A 25,359-nucleotide genomic window follows, 5' to 3' on the forward strand; every position below is an offset into this window, starting at 1 on the left:
TTCGTATTGCGCGATTACGATTTGGGCAAGATTGCTTATAATCTCAAATGACATTGAAGGAATATACAAGTTCCCCGTGCTTCCAACAGATGGCCTTAGAGTCTCTTGGAAATTTGTTGTTATAATTTCAGTGTTCAAAGGTATCAGAGATCCTTGCGATGGGCAGCGAGAGTTTTGACGGAAATAAACACAACACAACATCCGATCCGAGAATTTGGATAACAGGAACCTAGTTCTGTTTTTAGTGGTATTTCAAATTTAACAGGTGCTGCTGACTTCAAATTTAGGTAGGAGAGTTATATGAGATTTTAATATATTACAGTGCTGACTTCAGATTTGGGTACGAAAGTTTTCGTTTTAAGAGTAATATCAATATTTACTAAAAGTAAATATTGATATTTTAATATATTCCAGTGGCTGACTTCAATTTGGGTACGAAATTTTTCGTTTTTAAGAGGTAATATCAATTTACTGAAAGTGTTACAGAAGTAGGTTATTTCTTGTACTGGTTAATGTTTAGATCTCGCCAAAAACGAACGTGGCGGTTTTGAGTTCTGATTTATAGCTTCATTCCGGTGGCTTTTGAATAAACGGGCCTAAAATAAAGTAGAAGACTAATAGTTTTAAGCATTGAAGTTTTTTTTTTTTTATATATAGCTTTATTGCAACGATGAATCTATAGTTCTTAAGGACCATTCTGGTACGATGTCGATACAGGATAAAAGAGTTGACAGTTTCCTAAGATATTCCTTTGGTTATGCAGGACTTGAACAGCTTAGCTTAAAAAGTATCACCTGATCATACCAGCTGCACTTGACTTTCGTTTTATATCTGGAAACAGCTAGGCACCAGGCCGTTATCAGTGTTTCTCTAGTGGCTGCTAGATGCGTGTTTGCCAAGTTTTTGGATCTATTGCATTTAAATCAATGGCGATGCATCTGAGAGTGATGCTGAGTGCGGTTCATAATGTTAGTACCTCACTTTCCAGACGCTTTAGGACTTTTCCTGTACATCTCTATAATCGCATAGAACAGCGACTGTGATATATAATTTCCAGGCATACGGCTTTTCCAAGATCAGGGTTACCTTGTTTTGACTATTAATCAGTCGTGTCAATAGAGATTCTATAGTCTGCTGCTCTGCTGTGATAATTCTACATTGCCATATATTTGCAAAGTTGGCCATAGATACATTACACCATATTCATGCAACTCTGCTCCCTAATTTCCATGCAGCCATACACGAAAGACAGGATACTGAATGAATTCGAGAACTTACAAGTTTTGCGGATGTAGAATTGAGGAAAGCTGAAAATAGTGATTACAAATAGTAATGTTGATATCGTGCAATGCACCTTTCCAAAAAGTCACATGGTAATAAAGCAGTGCCTGGTATAGGACTGACAGATTCCTTTAATACTGTCAAGGTTATTCAAATGGTCCTGTAAGGAGTAGATTGCGAGCAATGCTGGAACTTTTAATCTCTACTGTTTCCCACCTTGAAATTTGTAACCCTTTTTAATATACTGAGGGAACATTGAATTACTAAAGTGTCTCTGTGCTTGTAGATCATAAGGACCGTATAGTCCTAGAAATAACTATCATGGTAGCTATAAAAATCAAATCTGCCGGGACTCAATTCATGGAGGTACGACCTACGAATCTTGTACAGTTCTTATTGGCATTGTCAGTTAACAACGGTGATTAAGAAACAAACTTCCACTAAGTTCAAGTTAGATCTGGTTTCAAATGTTGGGACGCACCAACTCTCCAATTATAATAAGTTAATATTTAGTTGCATTTGTTAAAGAAAAGCAAAGAAAATTAGTTTAATATGAACGAATTTCTCTGAAACTTAAGTGGTGGTGCTCAGGAAATTTCAATTTAGACAGATTATTAGTTGAGTATGAATACAGATTTGTTTTACTTAAATTTTGGTAATTACGACACCTAAACATCCCTTTTCATTTGTAATTCTTTTAAGCCGTAAACTTGGGTCTACGAAAGCTTGGTTTATTAAACCGCTGTATCCTGAGCTAACATAACCTAATGAGGCGATTGCTTAACCAGGGTATTGGAATAATTCGAATACTCTTAATGTGCTGAAAATGCTAAATTTTACTTTCGTGATTAGGCAAAATTCTCGCTCATTGCTATCATATTTCATATTCTTGTGTTAGTTTAATTATCTACTTTATTGTAGCTGATAAAGAGTTTCCGTCAACTGATAGCTTGGTTCTCTGTTTCTTGATGAAATTGTTGTTAGTTTGTAACTTGTTCCATTTGCTTGTTTGAGCAGATGGGATAAGACTAATGAAGAACAGTGTATTTAGGCTCGGCACCCGCGATTTAATTTAGTCCGGTTAGACTAAGGGCAGAAACCATTTAGGAAGAACAGATTCCCCTTGAACGTTTTTCGACTAAAGTATTTTATTTTTCACACAACTGACCATATTAGCCAATCCGCTTCGGGTGAAAGGAGCTTGGGAATGGGTTTGTTTCCATTCTCTCCTTTCTTATACCCATTATTTTTTTTTATTATTTCCCTTTCATCCTCGTTATTCAAACTTGCTTGCCAACACGTAGCTTGAGTTGAAAGAATTCTCAAGGTAGAACATTTAACAATAGGTTAGTGAAGTTAATGGACTGAAGGCTAAACTGCTTTTCTTTTGTGAAACTTATTACCATCTTCCCTGAGAAAGCTAAGGACATATCTATTTATTGCAACAATGAGAGCATGTGGGTGCAGACCTTAGGTGGCCTCCCGTTCCAAGTTGTAAAGTACTCTTAAGTTGACTTAAGAATTGTGGATGGGTTGGGGATTAGGGGTGTTAATAGCGGGGGGCCTTGTGGACGATGTTAGACCCTTGAGTCTTGACCACCTTAGTATGTACGTGTCAATTGCCGGATAAATATGGCATTATGTAGAGAGGTGATCTGTTTACCAATATGGAGCGGATATGCCGGAGTGGCGTCGCAATAGACACCAGGATCTTTGTTGAGCTTCTTTGGTTCCTGAACGTTTTTCCCTTTATATAACGTAACCACCTTGCTAGCAGTTGCCAACACGGATGATGAACTTATCGCGTGAAACGAATTTTGCCAATTCTAAACCATTTTTTAAACATATATTTTCATTGAGCTGTTTTATCTCTGGTTGAAGACCTACAGAGTATGTGAGGAATGTGACTAAGGCAACTTCAAAACTGAGGTCATACATACATTTACTGGTAATTCTAGGCAATAACTCCGCACGGACTTCAGGGATCGTTCCCGCGAATACGACAGCCACTAGGGATTAGGGCGCCAAATGTATTTCGCCGTGTTTAGTACTAGCCCCTGGGGGTTAATTACAACTGACCCCCCCAAAACAACGGTAAATTCTTAACAAGCAACCCAAATATAGGAAATTGCAATTTCCAAAGTAATATCCGACGCAGTTTTTACCTAGATCTACCCATTTACTTACAAAGTTAGTCTTTGCTCATCGCCCCGCCCCTTATTTATGCACGAGTTTTAAGTAAACCTCTTTTATCTCTGCAACTCTTGGTTCTCTTATCAGTATCTCATATTACTTTAAAACTTTCAGATACCGAAATCAGAATGCAAGGTTCATTCAAGTTAAAGAATCTTTAATTCATACTTAAAATAATGAAACCGTTCATTACGGTAACTTAGCAAAGGTCCACCCTCTTCATAAACATTTTTTACCACTATATATATATATATAATATATATATATATATAGTTTTAATATATATATTATATATATATATATATATATATATATATATATATATATATATATATATATACACTATATATATATATTTATAGATCATATATATATATATATATATATATATCATATAATATACACATACACATACATATACAGTTATTATATTTATATATAATTTATTATATATACTTATAATCTATATATAATATATAAATAACTTTATATTCTAAATAATTACATTAATAGATATATACTTATAACTCCTTTAATAAGTTATTTGATTTATATATACTTAATATATTAATAATATATATATACTTTATATATAGTATATTAAATTATACTAATTTATATATACTATATATTCATATATAAGCTATATTCAATATATACTATCTTCTATATATATATAGTATAATTATATATTATATTCTAAAAATATAATACTTATATAATCTTAATTTCAATCATATAATATACTTATTATGACTACAATTTAATATATACTATATTATATCTACTAAATATTTAAATATATATATATTTTATATATACTAATATCTTTATATAATACTTATATATTATATATAACCATTTATATATCATATATAATATAATACTATATATATATATTATTATATATATAAATATTTATACATAGTAACCTAATTAAATAATATATATTTATATATATATATATACTATATTTAGTTATATATTATATATAATTACTATAAAATATATATATATATAAGTATATATATATTTAATAATAAAATTATATATATACAGTAACCTAAATATATATATAACTTTATATATATATATAATTTATATAATATATCTATCTTAATTATATATATTTTTATATACTATATACAATTTATATAATATATATTATATATATCTAATTATCTATATATATTATATAAATATTATATAACTATATATAATTTAGATATATACTATAATATTTATAAACTATTATATATAACCTTATATATAATATAAATCTTTATATATATACATATCTTTATATATATATATACTACATTATATATATTCATATAATTTATATATATAGTACTTTATATATATATACTATTATATATATTAATATATATAATATTATATATATATACTTAATATAATATATATAAAAGTACTATATATATATAGTTAACTATATCAATATATTATAACTCACCCTAATATATATATATACTATTATATATATCATAATAATTATAACATATATATCTAATACATATCTATTATATGTTATAATATAATATCACTATAATATATATTATTATATATTTAATATAATATCAATTATAAATATATACTTCATTATATATTTATAATACTAACTAATATAATAATACATATTATATATATTTATAATAATACATAATATATATACATATATTATTATTAATTTATAATAAATATATATATAAATATATTATAATATTGAATAAATAATATATACCATAATTATATTCAAACTATATATACATACATCTAAAACATACTTCTATAATAAATAAATACAATACTATTAAATATAATCATATATAATATATAAAATACTATATAATCATTATCCTATAATATATATATATAAATATATATACAATAGAATATTATAAATAGTTAATATAAATAAATATATTATTATAATATTAATATAAATATATAAATAATAGTAGATATATTATAATATGGTAATATATATATAACAGTGATATAGATAATATATATTATAATAAATATAATATATATATAAATATATTATAATATTATATAATGAGTATAGACCTATATATATAAGGGTTATATAAAATATGTAGTAATAGGTAGGTATATTATATAAAATATTTATATATAATATTATTTTATAATATATTTTATTATATATTATATTTATATTATATATTTATAATATAAATTAAATTTAATATATATATAAATATATATTATATATATTATAGGTATAACATTATATTTATTATATATAATAGGTTAATATATATTATATATATATATATTAATTATAATATTTATATAATATAATATATATATTAATTATTATATAGTAGTTATATAATAATATCAGGTAGATTATGTTAGTATAAGTATATAGTATTATACTATAACATATATATTTTAATATATATTATATATTTATATATATAAAATTATATTAAATATAATATATAAATAATTTATAATATAACTATTATATATAAGGACCTATTATTTATATATACGGGTTAGTTAAAATAATATGATGATATTAATAGGGGGACAATATTTAATATATATAATATTATATATATTATAATTTATATATATAATTTATATATTATTATTTATATATTAATTATATAATATATATATATATTTATATAAAGGATCACCAGAGTTGTTATTATATAAATTAATAGAGATAGGTTTATGAGTGATTATTATATATATATATATTTTATATTATAATAATTTATATAATTAAATAAAATTTTAATATATTATTTATAAATATATATTATATATATAATTATATATAATATGATAATAAATAGGGATATAATAAAAAATTAAAACTATCATAATAGGATTATTAAGAATAAAAATAAATATAATGATATATATATAGATATATGGATATGATATTATTATATATTATAGTATATTAATTATATATATATTAAAATATAATTAATATAAGTCTTATAATATAATAAATATAATAAAATATTATAATATTAATATAATATATATATAAATAATAATTATATTATATATTATATAATAATATATATATATATATATTATTATATATTATAATAAATAAATATAAATATATTATATATATTTATAATATAATATAATATATAATATATTTATATAGTTATAAAATAATATAATATATATTAATAATATATTTAATGATTATAATATATAATATATATTAATAATAATATTATATATATATTATAATATAATATATTATAATATAATATATATATATAAATAATAAATATATAATATATATTATATATATTATAATTAATTATATATATATTATATTAATAATTATATAATAATTATTATATATATAATAAATATTATAATATAATATATTATAAAATATATCTAAATAAATTATAATTAATATATATAATATATTATAATATAATATATAATATAGTATATATAATATATATATATATATAATATACATTATATTTAATATTATATATATAAAATTATATTATAATATATATATAATAATAAGTACACATATACAATAACATATATCAGGTAGTAGCATGGTTATGTTTTTTTGTTTGTCTGTGCTGTGGCTGTGTTTGTGGAATAATCTTAAGCTAAGCCAAATTTTGACTACTAATAATGACGTATTGAAAGAAAAAAATATTCTATTATTCATATCCATGGGAGAGGGGACCATGTGACCAGGTGCCCCCACCCCCTTTAATCTGTCACTGATTAGAACACCAGGAAATACAGCCCTGGAATTAAAATAGGTAATTCTAGGCAACTCCGAACGGACTGCAAGGAACGTTCCCGCAAATACATTTTTTTTTTTTTTTTTTTTTTTTTTTTTTTTTTTTATGGATTGGGGCATCAAATGTATTTCGTAGTGTTTAGTACTAGCCCCTGGGAGTTAATTACAGTCGACCCCCCCCAAAAAAAAACTAATTTCTTAATAAGCAACCCAAATACTATAGGATACTAATTTCCAAAGAAATACTCGACGCAGATCTATTACCTAGATCTACCTCAAACTATAAACAATTACAATTAAAATATCTTTCAGGATGCACAGATCCAAGATTCATGTTCTCCCAGTAGCGTTGCTGATGTTGCTGGTTAGAGGAAAAAGTGAATTTACAGAGGCTGGTAAGGTCTTTTCAATATAATTTGGGAGAAAATTATAAATGACCGAATATATATATAGTATTTACTTCGGCTAACACCCAAACCTTAGAACTTCATATTTTTCTTCTATAAAAGCGACCATAGATCAGGACTACGGATGCACCGATCGGAACAAGACGTACAGATACCCACAGGAAGAGTGGTATGAACCATCTACGTGCCAGAATTGCTTATGCGAGAAGGGTCAGATCACTTGTCATCTAGCGAACGTAACCTGTCCCAAGGCGCCAGGTCCTTCGTGTACACCTGTGCAAGTTGGTGGATGCTGTCCAGTTTGGCACTGCGGTGAGAAATTGTAAGCACCATATACTCTTAACAATGTCATTTCAATTTAAACTATTGATGGTGTACACTGGACTGCAGATGTGTCCGAACCTGATCTTGTACAGAGTCATAAGATGATGCCTTCTTTATTGACTTCGACAAGTATAGATTCCCGAAAAGTGTTTATAGACGATTGTATTTGCTTTGTGGTGCTAGGTGTCAAGGAAGGAAACCAGGAGAAGAGTGGACTGACGTAGTGGATCCGTGTACTCAATACAAATGCGCTGGGCATGGTCTTGTGGTTACCAGAATCACGTGCCCCTCGGTGCCAGTTCCGGCTGATTCCCCATGCTTTTACGAAAACGATGGGACGTGTTGTCCCCGCTGGTACTGTCTGTAAGTATTGTTTAAATTAGTTAGTTTTTCTGTAAGTATGGTCTACATTTAAGTTTTTTCTATAAGTATGGTCTACATTTAAGTTTTTTCTATAAGTATGGTCTACTTTTAAGTTTTTTCTGTAAGTATGGTCTACATTTAAGTTTTTTCTGTAAGTATGGTCTACATTAAGTTTTTTCTATAAGTATGGTCTACATTTAAGTTTTTTCTATAAGTATGGTCTACATTTAAGTTTTTTCTGTAAGTATGGTCTACATTTAAGTTTTTTCTGTAAGTATGGTCTACATTTAAGTTTTTTCTGTAAGTATGGTCTACATTTAAGTTTTTTCTGTAAGTATGGTCTACATTTAAGTTTTTTCTGTAAGTATGGTCTACATTTAAGTTTTTTCTGTAAGTATGGTCTACATTTAAGTTTTTTCTGTAAGTATGGTCTACATTTAAGTTTTTTCTGTAAGTATTGTCTAAATTTGTTTTTCTGTAAGTATTGTCTAAATTTAAGTTAGGTTATTCTGTAAGAATTGTCTAAACCTTAAGTTTTTCTGTTGGTATTTTGAGCCGTAAAATAAAAGGGCAGTTGAACAGGCCGCTCGCTGTAAAGTCCATGGGATTCTGTTGTTCTTCCAGGAGTTGCCCAGACAAGGAAAGCTTCAGTCGTTTGTGTATCACCTACGAAGACCAGTGCGATAATGATACAAGCTGCGCTTATGGTGAAATCTGCTGTTTGGTACCCGGATGTGGCAAAGAGTGCATGACGTAAGTTTCCAAGTATTTGCAATTTTATTCTGTGGAATCTTTACAGTTAAATTTAATTTCAGCTGCACGCCTAAGAAAAGTTACAAGATGCAATATAACAAAACTTCATTCGAGATCTAGCCAAAGCCTTTAGTTTTGCTCATAAGGGATTTTAGTTTACTCGGGGAGTAAGCCTACCAACTACTACTATTGTTGTTGTTGTTGGGGGAGGTTTAAGAAAGGTCCATGAAGAGCTTAAAATCGTCTGAAAAAGTTTTCGCGTTGAGTTAAAGATACATCAATTTCAGGATAGGATATTTGATTTATTTATTCGAATGAAACTGTAAAAACTGTACATGTTAAACAAGTACGTACAGTAAAAATTTTAATGAAAGTATATAATTTTCGTGGTGAAACAAGGATCTCTTTGATCAAAGAGTTTAGCACGTTTTCATTTACGTTAAAAGTTAGGACTGTAATGTTGACACTTCTACGTGTCCCGAGTAAGCTGGAGGTCAGATCACGCCTTGTTCTTCTGATTTCTATGTATGGAACTTGCTTGATTTGTTAAATCTGGCGTAATCATTTAATGAAAACATGTAGTAATTGCTAACTTTTGTTCACAGGTATACTATCTTTTATTTACTTCATAACTATGAACTGTTGCAGTGTTTATGGCATCGTGAAGTTGTTCAAAGAATTCGAAAAGGCCTTCAACCTTGCATCAGTGTTTTGCTTAATTGATTATTGTTTTTTTGTCATTTGTATGACATGATCTAAGGTGCCAGAATCTGGGCCATGACCATATATGAAATGTCAAACCTGAGGTGGTGTGTCGCCATCCCTGTATCATGGCCCCTCAGTCTTGGCCATGAGTACTCTTCAATGAAAAAAATACCCGTACTCTTCCTCATACTACTCATAAACTTCATTTACGATGGTCTGTTGACGATTCTACTATTAACTATATACGTACAAACACACACATGATACGTATACATGTATATATAATTTAACTGTACTCTTAATCATTCTTTCTACTTTTTTGTGCGTACATTCACTGTCTTCCAGCTTATTACTAGATCGTCTCAAACCCATTAAGAATAGTAATACGGTAACATTTCTTCACGCAGGCCATGTATAGACGAGTCTGGCATTCCACGTGCTGTCGGCCAGGTGTGGAAAGATCCCAGCAATCCGCAATTGAGCAAAGTGTGCAGGGATGATGGTATACACAAAGTAACGGATGAGTGTGACAACAAATTAAATGACGACTATCCAACTCCAACGTAAGTAGTATTCTTCGTCAGGTGTTGCTTAGAAACTCAGGTGTTGGTTTGCCTTACAGGTAATATTAGGTGATGTTAGGTAGTTGGTTTTCCAATAGCTAGCTTCTCCGTAATCTTTCGGATTTCTTCTATTAGAAAAAAAATAGAGGTTTTTAATGTTGTCCAGTAAACAACCCGGGGGCATGAAATATTGAATTTCAGGGAATTTTAGCAATTTTCTTTTTTTAATAGGTTTCGAAACAGTTTGCCAATAGGGTGTCAAGTATTTGACATTTTTCTTTTTCATAGGGAATTTTTTTTTAGGTTCGAAACAGCTGCAATAGGGTGTCCAGTATTATTTGATCATTTTTCATGAGGCCATTTTTTTTGTTTTTTTTTTAGGTCGAAACAGTGCCAATAGGGTGTCAGTATTTGACATTTTTCATAGGCATTTTTTTTAGGTCGAATCAGTGCCAGTAGGATGTCAGTATTTCAGATTCCTCACAAGCAAAAGATGTTTAAAAGGAATCTCCCAACTTCACACTTAGGGAATTGCAGGTATGCAAAAGATTTTTAGCTCCATACCAAAGGGTTCTGACACCAGCTTCATTACCAGTAAATGTAAACAAGAAAAACTAGGGATTTCACATCAATACTTTCAGGCTACTTTATCCTTGGGAAAATATTTGGAAATATTAACTCTTTACTACAGATAAGATAATCGCCAGAGGCAAAGACTTCGAGATAGGAACTTATTTACTAAATACATTGTATTCAACAGAGCTCCCATCTTTTCGTATTTGGGTTTAGCTTGTACGAATTAACATAATTTTGCCTTGTTTTTTTCCAGTTTAATTCATCAAATATATCTGGATATTATCACAGTAGCATTCTTTAGCTTAAATTACTGGTTGACTGATTCTGTAGAGCCGTAAAGCAAAACTCAAAATATCACCTACAATTATGAGAAGTTAAGAGACTGGATTATCCAATTTTTCTAACATGGCCCGAGACTAGAAACTAGTTGTATAGAAACTAATTGTTTAACAACTGAACAAAATTTCTACCTTTCAGAAATTTTGATATGCCCACGGCTCCTGAGGTCACGAGAACGCTTAGTTTTTTGAAGAACGCAGTGCCTATAAGAGGTAAGTTTTATTACAAAAATGCAAGTCTGAAGATCCGAGCAAACCTTCACAAATGAAGACCATGTCTCTTGTACATTCCTGCCATCATCCTCATCTCCATTGGCCGATCATGAGGCTCCATTTGTTTGTTATAGTTTGGTTCCTTGGGCTTCGCATTCATCAGTGTAACTACTCTTTACATAAAAGAGAAGGCGTACATACAGACAGAAGGGACGAGGTGTATGAAGACTGTGAAAGTGTACCAGAATCCTTAGTGATTTATCATATTCGCAAGAAATGTAATTATTGAACATATTTAAAGGTTTTCAAGGTAATTACCCAGATCGCTTTTTAGCTTGTTCAGACTGTGACTGTTAATTCTTTGTCCAATCAGACGTAGTACATAAGGAAATTAAGGATTTCTGAGCATCGATAAATTTATGAAATTCGATCTTTTCCTTTAAGAGTAAATAAGTTTTGAGTGCATTACAAAACCGTATTCTATAAAGACCATTTTTTAAATTAAACTTGGGATTTTACGATGACGAACATTTCAGTGCATATTGAAATGAATATTTATAGTCAGGTCAATGACAAATTTATATATCGAATTAAATTAAACTAGTACTGATGGACGAACTTTCAGTATATTGATTAGTCAAGTCAGTGGTTATTGCAACATCTGTTTAGTGATGCAAAATTAATTTGCTTCCTATTTTAATATCTTTTAATATTCAAAACATTGCATGAAAATCGTGAGATTGCTGCAAAGCATTGCATCAGTCTTATGGTTTTCATGTAATGTTTTTATGGTCCGGAATCCTGTCCATTCTCAGCGTGAGAATGTTGTCAACTGAGTGACTCACTTCCTAGGAATCTCTTAATGGGACTACCACTTGCGAGGGCGAATGTATTTGGTGCACACAATAAAAGCAAATGGTTGGTAGACACTAAAGCCATAGCCTTTACTTGTGCAGACTCGATTAACAGTTAATGGATAAAATATACCCTTAACTACAATGACAATGACGCAGATTTAGATTATTATTTGTGTAAAGTGAAGTTGAAAATTAATCTCGATAATTACTGTGCTGGACGGTGATCGTTACAGGGTGGGGGGCGTAGGGGGTTGTTACAAGAAGGTTAGGGGTGTATGGGCCTGGTTACTACCAGGAATAGGGCTACGAGGCACGGGGAGAATATTGACTTCACGAAGTCATTTACAAGAGCCAATGAATAATGTTGTCCGTCGGTGTGCCGGTCCTGCAGAGAGGTAGTTGGTAGTATTTAAGTACTGACGATGATTTGTTTATGACTAGATCAATAATCACAAACATAAGGCGTAAATCATTACCGATGTTAATTTGGGTAATTCTGTATAATGGCCCTATGCACGTTGCATTCATTTTTGTCGTGAATAACATCAACAGGATAACATAACAGGTATTTTATGGCTTTCCTCCTTTTCGAACACAAGTTTCCATCCCATACTCTGTGTACAGTATTTCAGTTAATATCCTACCTCTCATATCAAGAAAACTCTGAAAAAAGTATATGAACGTCTGAAAATCTTAAACTGATCCTAAACTTCACAAATGACCAAAATACCTATACTCTGTTTTTTTCCATCTGTCCATCCGGCTGTGGTGTATGCGTATGGTAACACTGCGTCCCGGGCTCTAAATAGTTACATTCAGCTTACATTCAACATTAATAATATCCTATTTCGAATGTTAACGGTGTAATTAGCTTACAGTAGTTTATTAAAACACTTTTCAGTTGCAAATGTACACCCAGATATCTTTTTATTTACCTAAAACTTACACATAGCGTAACTATTTTAAGACCGGGACGCAGTGTTACCATGCAAAAACACCACGGGCGGATGGACAGATGCAAAAAAAAGTATAGTTCCCATTTTAATTTCAGTAACTTTCACCCTCACAATTTCATCCTAACCGTCGTTTTTACAGATACAGATTTCTTCTTGAACAATTTTGTTGCTGGACTGGGCACAGATTTGAAGATCTCCAACAGGCCCGCTTCTGCCACTTCTGTTCCATCCCTTGAGGGCGTCGACCTGAAGGCAGTACAGGCGTTTGCCAATCAGTACAACTGGACTTCCTTAGTACCTTTATTGTCAAGAGACATTTCTAAAGAAACCAGGTGAGCGGTCAGCAATGAGGGACTATATTTGAAAACTGAAGTTTTGTATTGTGTATACGTATGCTTTGGCTATAGGCCAAGTGAATTTCAATGACGTTAGGTGACATTGAAAATTTTTTTCTTAACGGGTAGTGGAGGGAGGAAAACAAATGTTAGCAAAGAGCTTTTGATTCCCTTCCCGGAATTTAACCAAATACCCAATAGATAGTTGCTTTGCAGGAAGCCTGACTTGATCATTGACAAATAACAGATAAGGAAGGTTACTCGCTCAAACTACTGTCATTAACATGGCATGGAACTGAAATATTACTTTAGTTTGTACAATGGTCTTTGAACGAAAAGTTTGACTAATTTGTATTTTTCACTTCTACTGATTATCTTTATAACATCCAACCAGGAGGGCCTTTGACATTGGGAATAAGGGTCTACAGCTGAGAGTGAGTATAAACCTAGAAATCGATGCAAGAAATGAAACTGTGCCACTTGATTCTCCTTCTGGTAAACATCAGGAGGCCTTCAGGAGAACTGATCCGATATCGACAGAAATGGCTAAGCTTGGATACATTGTAGGGAGGGCCACAGCTGATATAGTAGAAAGGTTTGGAAACTTATTGTTTAAAAGTATTCATGCCCAATTTCTTGATTTCTTGAGTAAAATCTCTAATTTCTGCGTTTGGATACAAATGAGACCAGCTTCGGGTTTTAAGTGAGGATTTTTTTTCCTTGAGCGGGCATTTGCCCTGTAATAAGAATGGTTACATCAGATAAAGAATGCTTAAATTAGATGAGAGTAAAAGTACTTTTAATGTAGTATTTTTTTTTTTAGTTTCAAGATCCCTAAACTTGCTGCCACTGGCTTGTCACTACTTGGCGAATCAAACGAATGTGCTACGATGTTCAAGATGTTCCAGAGACCAGAACTTGCTCCACCTTGTGATAACAGAAGCCCCTACAGGACCTTCGATGGTTCTTGTAATAACCTAAATGACAGGCTGCGAGGAGCGGCCTTCACAAAATTTCGACGATACCTTTTCCCAGATTATGGAGATGGTAAGGATAATGGTGATAAAGTATAGAAGCAAATTGCTAATACTAGAGGCATTGAACCCGTTTTCGGAGTAGTTTCTAGAAAAACTTAGTTGTAGCATAAAATGAATTTGCTACCACAGAGGAAAGCAAAGAAGTTAGACATATGTAGGCATATAGAAAGAAAATTTTTCACAATACCATATTTCTTAGGAAGTTGTGATAACTGAGCCATCGATAAAGTCTAGGACAGTAAAAAGAATTAGCATGTATTCCAAAATTCTACTCCAGTCGAGGTTACAACATTCTTGGCTTAAGTGAAGATTGCTAGGCTACTCGGGTAATACTGCTTTCTTCCAGATCATAATTGAGGCAAATTACCTTTGCTTTTCACAACTTCGGCCTACTCTCAAAGTACAGTACTGAGTAAAACAACCTTAGCAGTGTCTTTCTTTTCATCATCCTTTCCTTTTTCTCAATCACTTGCTGACTTCTGTGATGCATATTTAATTCAGTTACTTGTATAGTTGTGAATATTTTTGCGTCATAAAATAGAAAATGAATATATTGTTTCTAAGTACGTTGCTTTTCAGATTAACAGTTACCATAATTATTTCAGTAATATTCATTACGCCTCAGACTGAGGAAGTATTGTGTTCAAAATGAGAGCTTTGTCCCGAAACTGTTTTTCATGGGTTGCCAGTCAGCTTCTAAGGGAAGCTGCCAATCATGCCAATCGGAATTCTGTGCCCAGTGGTGTCTTGAATAGCTCTCAATCATAATGGCTCTGACCATTAAAATAGTTATTTGCTAGGTTATGCATTATTCCAGAACTAGTGGTTTGAAATAGTCATGAAATTCTTTAAGGTTTCACATTGTTTTTCTGGCAGATGACTGTGTATATAGATAGCACTGATAATGCACATATCTATAGTTATTGTTACCAGACAAGCTTTCTGTTGTTCCATGCACCAGAACTTTAACTCCATCTTTCCACTTGGCAATCTGTTTTAAGTTTTATCTTCGGTTATCACTTAACATTTAGGAACAGATCTCTCTAGTAAATTTTGAGTCTATAGATGGGACACACTGTAACCTAATTGACCGACATAAGTTACCCATCCAAGGGGGACTTGGGCGCAATCCTGTAAGATGATCTGTTATCACCTATGCGTAAACATGTTCCAAATAAATTAAGTCTTTATAAATTATTTTGATCTTTCCTTCATACCGGTTATAAAAATTTTTTTTGCTCGCTCTTGTTTAAATTAATATTTTACGTGTTTTTATTTATTTATTTTTGCTGTGACAATGAAAGGCAGTTAATTTGCTATCATTTGCTGTGGCTGAATGAAAGTGTTTCATTTACTCATTAGCTGTCCGTAACACTTTATGGGTTTTTCCCTCTTTCCATAAGGGAACTCTTGTTATCAGATAGGTATTTGATGTGGTGTAAGTCCAGTTGAGCTTAGTTATTGACCCGTGTTACCTGACGTTATGGCACTTTTCTTCCTATATCTCTGGAAATCTATTCCAGGATTGCTGGGGTCATTACTGCTTTACCTGTTACTAAACGTAATAATTTGTGTTTACTTAGATGTGAGGTGCGTCTATTGTTTCCTTGGGGGTTAAACCCTAGTTTGCCTTAAGATTTTTGTTTTTTCGTCGCATTTAGGTATTATGCGACTTTATTTAAATAGGATTGTTGGATGGAGGAGACTGGAACCGAATAGTGGACTGAGAGGACAATAACTGAATTTAAGTATTTTTGGATGTACAGTTCTTTGATTGAAGTTGTGATTTTGACCAGGAATCTCAGAATTACGGAGGTCTGTCACTGGTGGGAATTTACCTAGTGCTCGTTTAGTAAGTGCAACACTCAACAGCAAACCTAATGGGGAATCTTCGTCGCATACCATCCTTCTAATGACCTACGGCCAATTTCTGGATCATGATCTTACTGCTACACCTACTGCTAAAGGTAAGTTATCACATCTTAATATCGTATGGAAATTTTATGACTTGTGGATTTGTTAATAGTATTTTAATTTTAAAGATGATGCTTAAAAATTATTTTTTTAATCTAAATATCATATATAGTACTGATAAGTTAAAGGCATTGACGCATGTTTGAAATTAAAGCCAGGCTAATTGTTTTAAAGGTTGTACTACAACATTTAAGCTTCTTTTACAGCACAGTAATTAAAGCACTTTATTTAGTCTAAGTTCTCTACAGGGTATCGAGGTAGTCCTATCAAATGTTGTGATGATTTGAGAGCAACCCTAGATGACGGTTTAAGACATCTTAGCGCCACAAAACAGGCCCTGGAACAGGCGAAGTTGATTGAGCCATCTCTCCAGGACGGAAATTCTTTAAACACAGACGCTATTGATGCTCTGCTGCTTGAAATGCAGACGACAAGTGGAACACTGCTCAATGACTCGAGGCAAGAGGATCATCCGGTACCTCCACTTTGGAAGACACACTCTGCCGAAAGCAGAGCTACAATTAGTCTACCTCCCAGACCAACCAACTTAGAATGTGCCCCAATAAGTATTCCTGTTGATGACGAGTTTTATTCACGGCATGGTCAGACGTGTATGGAATTTGTACGGTCAGTTCCAGCACCTATGTGTACATTTGGTAAGAATTTTAGTACCATGTGATTACTTGGAAACCTTTCCCTATATCTATTGCATGTTAATTTCCCCTTTACAGTACGAATTCATGCGCAGTGCTATTCCTTGCTATATAGGGTGATTGTTTTTATGCTGGCTGGCTACTCGCAATCTTTCCATTAAAGCATGGTCTTCTGTTTCTGTACCGGTTTGTTAACGTTATTCGTTTTTCCCAGTGCCTTTTATTTTCCTCGATTCCTTTCCTCAGTTAAGGAATTTTTTTTCCTAAGTGCATCACAACTGGTTTTTGGTGTGCTTTCTTGGAGAAAGATGCTTATTGCTGTAAATTTTAGTCAAGCGTTTTCAAACCCCCTCAAAACATGATTCATCTTCCCTTCCATCTGTCAACAGGTGCTATTCTATCTTCTATTTTATGAGGCTTACCAACTCTTATTTGGCGCCAATGTCCGCATAGCTTTCTTTTGTGGACTCTGCAAACCTTCCCTCTTAGCTGTTCATTTTTTCTCCCAAGTTTCAAGTTTTCCTGCAAACTGATCAATTTGGAAGTGTAAATGCCCATTCATGTAGAGAGAGAAATGTAAAATTATTATAAAACTAATAGTTTCATGTTCCTCAATCGAAAAATTTAAACCTACTTAAAAGGCCAGTATCCGCAATATTTTTCACCTAGAGAGTTTGAAATACGAAGGTAGGCATCTGAAACAAATGCAAGATATGCAAATTTTCCATAATTTTTGTAAGTTGGAATAATTCATTTTTTTAAATACGGCATGAGGGGTTGGGGGTGGGGAAGCCATGTGATATGAATGAAGGGGAATCTGAAATTAAACCGGATTTTACTAATATGCCAGACGTGCGATAAATCGTGCAACAAAGGAAATTTGTGCACGAACACAAACTAATAATGGACTATTATCTTTGCAGGTCCAAGAGAGCAGCTAAATCAGCACTCGGCGTACTTGGACGGCTCCGTCATTTATGGCGTTAAGAAAGAGACAGCCGATTCTCTGAGGACTTTTCAAAATGGAGCCTTAAAAGCCCAGGTTTGTTGTGCTTTTAATTTTAAGCTATAACTTTCTTGTGCTTGAAACTAACGCTTTCCGGGAAGTGTCACTAGAGTTCTAAAAGTTATTTAACGAAACTAATTGATCCTGATTTTTTCTTTTTGGCTATAGGTAACGCTTGAAGGCCAGAGACTGCTGCCTCCCTCACCTAACCTGAATGATGGCTGTAATATTAGGGATAAATTCAATAGCGGAAAGTTCTGTTTCGTAGCTGGTAAGAACGCATTTCAGTATGGTTATGGGTTCTTGAAGTTTTGTGTATATTGGAGAAAATAAGATTAAATAGTAGTGTGCCCTTGACTGTGAAACATTTGCTGATTGAATGTCGTAGATTCGGGAATTTGAGACAAAGGTTCCTGTCTTGGGGTCGTGACCGAGTAGGTAATTTTATCCTAGCTACAATTCTTGGAAAGGTTTGTAATATAGAGCAGTTATATATCTATATGAGGGAGGCGAGCCTCCTCAACCAAATTTAAATTGTACGTAGATTGTCTATGTAAGAACTTCTATATATGAACAAATTTTTTATATATATTTATGGTAGATATTTTTTATATGAAATTTATTAATTTGATTTTTAATTTATTTCGGTGTCAATTACCCAGATGTGTGACGCCAGATATAATACACAATCAATCAATCAATCAATCAAATAGTTTTAAGGATCTTTAAATTGAATATGCTTGATATAAATATAAAAAAAATTGCAATTCTGCATGTTAGAAATCAATAGGGTAGTGGGTTGTGGTATTGAAGGTTAATATAAGAAATAACAGCAATACTGACGAATGAGTGAGGAACTTAAATTCTTGATAATTGCAGGAGACGGACGAGTCAATGAACAACTATTACTGGTATTTTTCCAAACTGTCTGGAAGCGGGAGCATAACAGGATTGCCACAACCCTCAAGACTTTTAATCCAACGTGGGAAGATGAGAAATTGTTCCAGGAAACTAGGAGGATTGTGATAGCTGAATTACAACAAGTGACTTACAATGAATTTCTGCCTGCTGTTCTTGGTTAGTTACGTCACTAAATTGGTAAATAATGGTGATTTTTTGTTCCAGTCGTCCCTATGTCTCTCCTGACTGCTATTCATGCCGTATTCGACAGTTATATTTTGTAATTTGAAGGTGACTTCCTTATCAAATTTTTGTAATCGACCACGTAAATAATTCAAAGCTTTAGTGCCTGCAGTAAGATCATACAAGAAGAGAGCAAATGAAAAATAAAAAAAATTAAATACTCTCCTATTCTGCAGGAGCTAATCTGATACTGACGAGAAAGCACTAAAAGACAATTATGAAATATAAGAAGCACCTTATTTTGAGGGGGGAGTCCCTGTGGAGGGCTATGGATAAAACCAAACAAAAGGAAAGAAAGTGAAAGTGTCGCCCCCAACAGTCTGCATACTGTATAGCGAGTCCAAACGGACAGTCTAAGCTAGGTCTAGAGAATATACTCTCTAGACATTGAGACTTTAAAAGAGACCTCAGTCCTTATAAGGAATTAGTCGGGAAACTGAATCCAAACATGGGCCATGAGTCATATGCATTATTGTATCCTTGAGTCTCAAGTGCTTGACTATCGTTTTATAGAATTATTAATGCTTACTTTACGAAGGGAGAATACTTTTAAGTTTAATGGCAAAAATTAAGGAGAATCCTATAGATATTAATTTATACATGTTAAACTCCTAGGGTGTCCATTTTCCTATTTTGCGTATAAAAGAACTTCTACCATTAGAACTCGCTGAAGTTCAGCTATATTACGTAATGACTTGACAAATTAACTTCAATTTACATCAAAACACTTTCGTGGACTAGAGTCGTAAGTTTTCAGTGAATTGAAACCTACATAGCTGGGTTTAAGATAACTGCATTATGTAGTTACCACAAATATACTAGACATTAATTTTTCTTGTTCAGTTAAAGGCTAAATACAATTTTTTTTCAATAGGACCATTTGTGATGAACGCCCTGGATCTGAATGTGTTGACAGGTGGGAGATACAGCACAGATTATGACAGCAAGTTAGATGCATCTATTTCTAATGCCTTTGCCACTGCTGCGTATCGTTTTGGACATAGTCAAGTTGCAGTGAGTTTTTATCCAGAGATATCTGAAGTATATTTTTTTAGTAAGAAAGATAAAATCAGTTAACCAAATTTTTAATAATTTCACATCCAGTACAGGCTAATACTTAAGCCATTCTTAGGCAGTTAAGAAATTAAAACACCTTTTAATAAGAAAATGTATGAGCTGAAGTAGACTTATCAGGAAAAGTAGCTGGGCTGTTTGGCTAGCAAAAGTGTAACTCTGTACTCAATTTGTATCCTCTTGCTATTAGGCATTAAGTATCAAACCTGTTAATTGCTCACTGGTTTGGAGTGAGTGAAATCTATTTTTTGTCCAGACTAAATCACTAGAACAAAAAACTCTTTAATTCTGTTGAAAAATTTTGAAACCTTTCAGGATATAATCCTTAAGATCAATAGATTTGGAGTTCCGAGCACAGAAGAGTTGTCTTCGCTCTTCTTCTTCCCCTTTTCTCTCTACGAACAAGATACTGTGGGTAACTTGGCCAGAGGAGCAACTTCCCAGCCATCGGCTAGAGTGGATGCTTACTTCTCAAAGGAGGTTTGGACTAGTCAAGTTTTTTTTTCAGGTTAACCAAATAGGTGTATGGGTGTTGGATATACTTACTGGACTATTTCTTAAGCATCTTGGAAGAAGGATTTTCTAAAGAGCAGGTCTTAAGCATATATTTCTATAAAGAAATTCCCAGAAACAATTACGACATATATTTTTTCCCTCTACCATCTCTTTAAGTCTTGGTTGCGCCTAAAGTAATTTCATTATAGTTCAATACAAACCGAGCACATTGTTATACTAAATCCTAATACATAACGCAGGTTTCGGGCAACCTTTTCAAAGGCTCCCTGCCTTTTGGTTTGGACCTGGTGGCTCTTAACATCCAGCGAGGAAGAGATCATGGAATCAGAGGGTATACGCAATGGAGGAGTCACTGTGGATTGGATCCCATTAACTCCTTTGCTGGTCTTAATTCGGTTATGGACGACCATATCGTTGAAGGTTTCCGGAAAGTTTACAGGTATGTACGAACTAAACTTCTCTTAAACTAGTTTATTAGAATAATTAGCCAACTGCGAGGTACGTATACCTCATTTGAAAATGAGTACTTGCACAATTTTGTTTGTAATTTAATCTTAATGGATTCAATTAAATGCGAATATTGTTGTATTCTTCGCTAATTATGATATGCATGCAAATATTAACTGTGTTGCTGTTCAAGCGATACCTTGATATTGTAGAGTCAAAATGAAGTAATACGCAGTTTTTAAATCTGACAAAATTTGAGTCAAAGCCAGTGTTGTTCTTTACGTAACAATGAAATTCACGCTTTTTACGATTTAGGCATAAAGTCCAGTCATTCCTGAGTGGACAACTTTCCGAACTAATTATTTACCTTGGGGAGAAATCTATGGTCAGCATACCAAAATCGCGCTTTTGCCCCCCCCCCCCCCCCCAGAGTATATGAGAAATACTGTGCGAGCATGTGTGCCTTTTCTAAAATAATGCCGTTTTACTGTTATACCAGGTTAATCAGGTTATTGCTCTTAGCTGTTGGACTAAAACAGTTTTTTTTTTTTTATTGCAGTGGTTATGTTACTGTTTTTTTCACTTCTCTCAAACTCTGAGAGTTGCCGATTCTCTTTACAGTCTCCCTCCACCTTTGGCGCGCGCTCTTTTCCTGATAAGTCCACTTCAGCTCGTACATTTTCTTATTAAAGGTGATTTAGCCCTTATGTAATAATGGCCCGTGTCGACCCACTCACTCCAGATGACATTCTCTCATATAACTACCGAACTGAGACAGTCATATTGTCAGTCTTGCTCGTGTAAGCACTAAACAGCTTTGCATTGTAATTTCACCTTGCTTGTTAGGGTAGTCTGACACTCTTGTGTTCATATTTCGTACTTTTTTTTCCTCTTTTGCTCGCAGCTGCTTTCAGCAACTTTTAAGTGTCACTTTTTATATGGATAGAGACTTAAAAAATTTTCATCTAGAAGTTTTATTTCCTGAATAAAAATTCATAATCATTCTTGCGTTCTACACATTTCTTGGAACAGTTATATTTTAGATATCACGTGGCAATATTGTGCTGCATCTCATGAACAGCATCATTCATTGCAAGATTGGTCATGAAATACCTGTGGATGCATTCGGTACCCTACCCAAGTAGGAGGGGCCTACATTGAATATGTAAACGTTTGTAGTAAGAGGTGCTTACGTGAATATATATAAGCAGCTTGCAGTAAGAGGTACTTATATCGAATATGAAACCGCTTGTGGTTCAGTCTCTTAACGAGATACAAATTGACTAATTTTCTTTGTGTATTTCAGACACTCGTAAACTATGAACCCATGATGTTTTTGGTATTGTTTAAAGCACTGAATATTGTTTGCTGACGAGAAGTTTTATGTTGCAGGAGTGTTCACGACATAGACTTGTTCGTTGGGGGAGTGTCGGAACGTCCCGTCTACGGTGGGATACTTGGCCCAACGTTTACCTGTCTCGTTGCTGACCAGTTTTTGAGAATCAAAAAAGCCGATCGGTATTGGTTTGAATATCAGGATGGCCCTGCGTCTTTTACTGCAGGTTTGTTTGAAAATATAATTTTTTAGTAGAACGTTCGAAAATTGAAGTTTGCTAGGAATAATATTAAGGGATTCAACGGATGTTAAGAATGGGATCTTGTAGCCCGACGATTGATTGCCGTATAACAATTTGCTAAACATCCTTTTCTCTTCGCAGCTCAGCTGACTCAGTTGCATAAAGTAACTCTTGCGAGGATTCTGTGCAATAATATTCCAGAACTAGAGAGGATACAGACTCGTCCGCTTGAGGCAGTAGATTCCACGAACCAGATCAGGCCGTGCCATCGTGTGGCAACATACAGCCTTAACCCCTGGAGACAGCGCCCATTACAATTTCCAGGGTCGGAGACATATGCGCCTGAGGAGGAAATATAGACTAAGCTGCAGCTTTTAGAATTATGCCACTGCTAATTGCAAGTCATGTTAGGATTTCGGTAGCTTTTTATGATGTTACATTGGCGCATTTTTAGCATTCTGTAAGTCTCTTGTTATAATAGGAGTAATTTTAAAATAATTTCATGGTTTTACTTAACCTAATTCATGAAATACATTATGAAAGCAGTTTGTGTGTGATAGTTTGTGACATTTTCATGTTACGATAAACTAATACATGGCCATCCTGTAAGATTATCATTATAACATCGTAAATGGTCATAAAAATGAAATTAACCAGTTCCTAGTTCATGATAAGTCTGACTGGTTTTACTATAATTATGATGATCAAGGAGAGTGTGTTTCCGGAATTCACTCTGTCCAGTCGATTATAGTTCAAGCAATCTGGAGGAAAATACTTTCATCAGTTACCAACTAATATTTAACCCACTACTTTTGTGTACCAGTGTCCCTGAACCACAGTCTTGTTCTATTTGGTCGCACCATCTAGAAACTAATTAGTCTGAGGGCGATATATACGCGCAAATTGTACTAATTCCTGTAAGAAAGGTCATGGCAAACTTTTTACCACTGCAAGTAATTGCAAATAACTATTTCTCTTCATAAAGAAGTTGGAAAGTATTGTATGCTGACTAGTATCATGCCTAAAGCAATCACTGCTAGTAATTGCAATTAACTTTCTTTTCATAAAGAAGTTGGAAAGTATTTTATGTTGACTAGCATCATGCCTAAAGCAATCAAGCAATAAAAGTGATCGCTATGGGACAAAGTATTGTATATGTTAACTAGCATCATGCCTAAAACAATGAAGCAAAATTAAAGTGATCACTATGGGGCAAATGAATCTTGGCAAACAATCATCCCAGTGAAATAAATGATTCAACGTACAACGAAACACAACTGGGCGAATTTTTTAGTAATCCTGGAACCCTGGAAGGGTCAGAACCCCATTCGCAGCTGCCAAAGAGAAACTACCCTTGCATATAGGAATGTGTTACTACTACTGAAAATAAAGCGCAGCTTAGCAATTTCCTATCTACCTGCCAGATCTGTGCACGTATTGTATTATAAGATTTTATACCACTATTTCGCTGAGGCGGTTCTGTGCGTAAGGTAAAGGTTTTATCATCATTAGTCTGGGCTAGGGCTTGTGCTGGTATAGAGCCGATCTTCACAATCAACCAAACAACACCAGACAAGCTTCTGTAAATTAAAGTGGGTAAAAAAAGTTCTTTACCGAAAGATTTTTATTATGCGTGCACGTAGGCTAAATTTATGACAACAGACTAGGCCACAGTCACAATCCACTTTAATATTCTGAACAATTACAGTCGCTGATGATTGATGTTCAATATGTGACCTTCTTTATTTTTTTTATTTCGATTTCAATTATTAATCCCCTTGTCTGTTTATTTTCACTCTGTCCTCCTTAAATAGTCTAACTTATTTAATCTTGAAAGTGTATCCTAATTTATTACATACTCATACTTTTGACATGATTTCATCTCTCTCGAGCTTTACTGTCTAGTGTTATATATATATATATATATATATAATATATGATATATATATATATATATTATATATATATATATATATATATATATATAATATATACTATATAGTCATTTGGGGTTTCTGGTTCTTTCTAGATCTTGGTAAGATCAGACGCACTTGCGCACCTGTTCTGTATACCACACTTGCAGACAAGTTGCAATTCTTCACACCTGGTTAAATACTTATTTCATCACGTGGTAGATGTGGTGTTCCTTCTCAAGATTTTACTCTGCAGTCTTGACAATTGATGCAGTTTTATATATATGCCTTCTAACACATATCAGTTCTGCTTTGTTTAGCTATATAATATTAGGAGAGGACGTTATCTTATA

The 25,359-nt window shown here is 32.9% G+C and overlaps 1 protein-coding gene across 1 annotated transcript; it reads left to right on the forward strand.

Moving 5' to 3' along the window:
- Positions 1-152: 152 nt before the first annotated feature.
- LOC135214792 (peroxidase-like) lies at positions 153-23,591 on the forward strand. The gene is made up of 20 exons (XM_064249154.1): positions 153-287; positions 7,589-7,671; positions 7,786-8,005; positions 8,191-8,370; positions 8,995-9,123; positions 10,236-10,391; positions 11,445-11,518; positions 13,471-13,663; positions 14,061-14,261; positions 14,490-14,713; positions 16,500-16,670; positions 16,926-17,333; positions 18,254-18,372; positions 18,505-18,607; positions 19,216-19,413; positions 20,354-20,493; positions 20,869-21,033; positions 21,309-21,508; positions 22,909-23,078; positions 23,235-23,591. The coding sequence occupies exons 2-20, from the start codon at positions 7,590-7,592 to the stop codon at positions 23,450-23,452; spliced, it is 3,351 nt and encodes a 1,116-aa protein (XP_064105224.1). The 5' UTR covers positions 153-287; position 7,589; the 3' UTR covers positions 23,453-23,591.
- The last annotated feature ends 1,768 nt before the right edge of the window (positions 23,592-25,359 follow it).

The sequence above is a fragment of the Macrobrachium nipponense genome, chromosome 46, assembly GCF_015104395.2.
Source record: "Macrobrachium nipponense isolate FS-2020 chromosome 46, ASM1510439v2, whole genome shotgun sequence".
Taxonomy (NCBI): Eukaryota; Metazoa; Arthropoda; class Malacostraca; order Decapoda; family Palaemonidae; genus Macrobrachium; species Macrobrachium nipponense.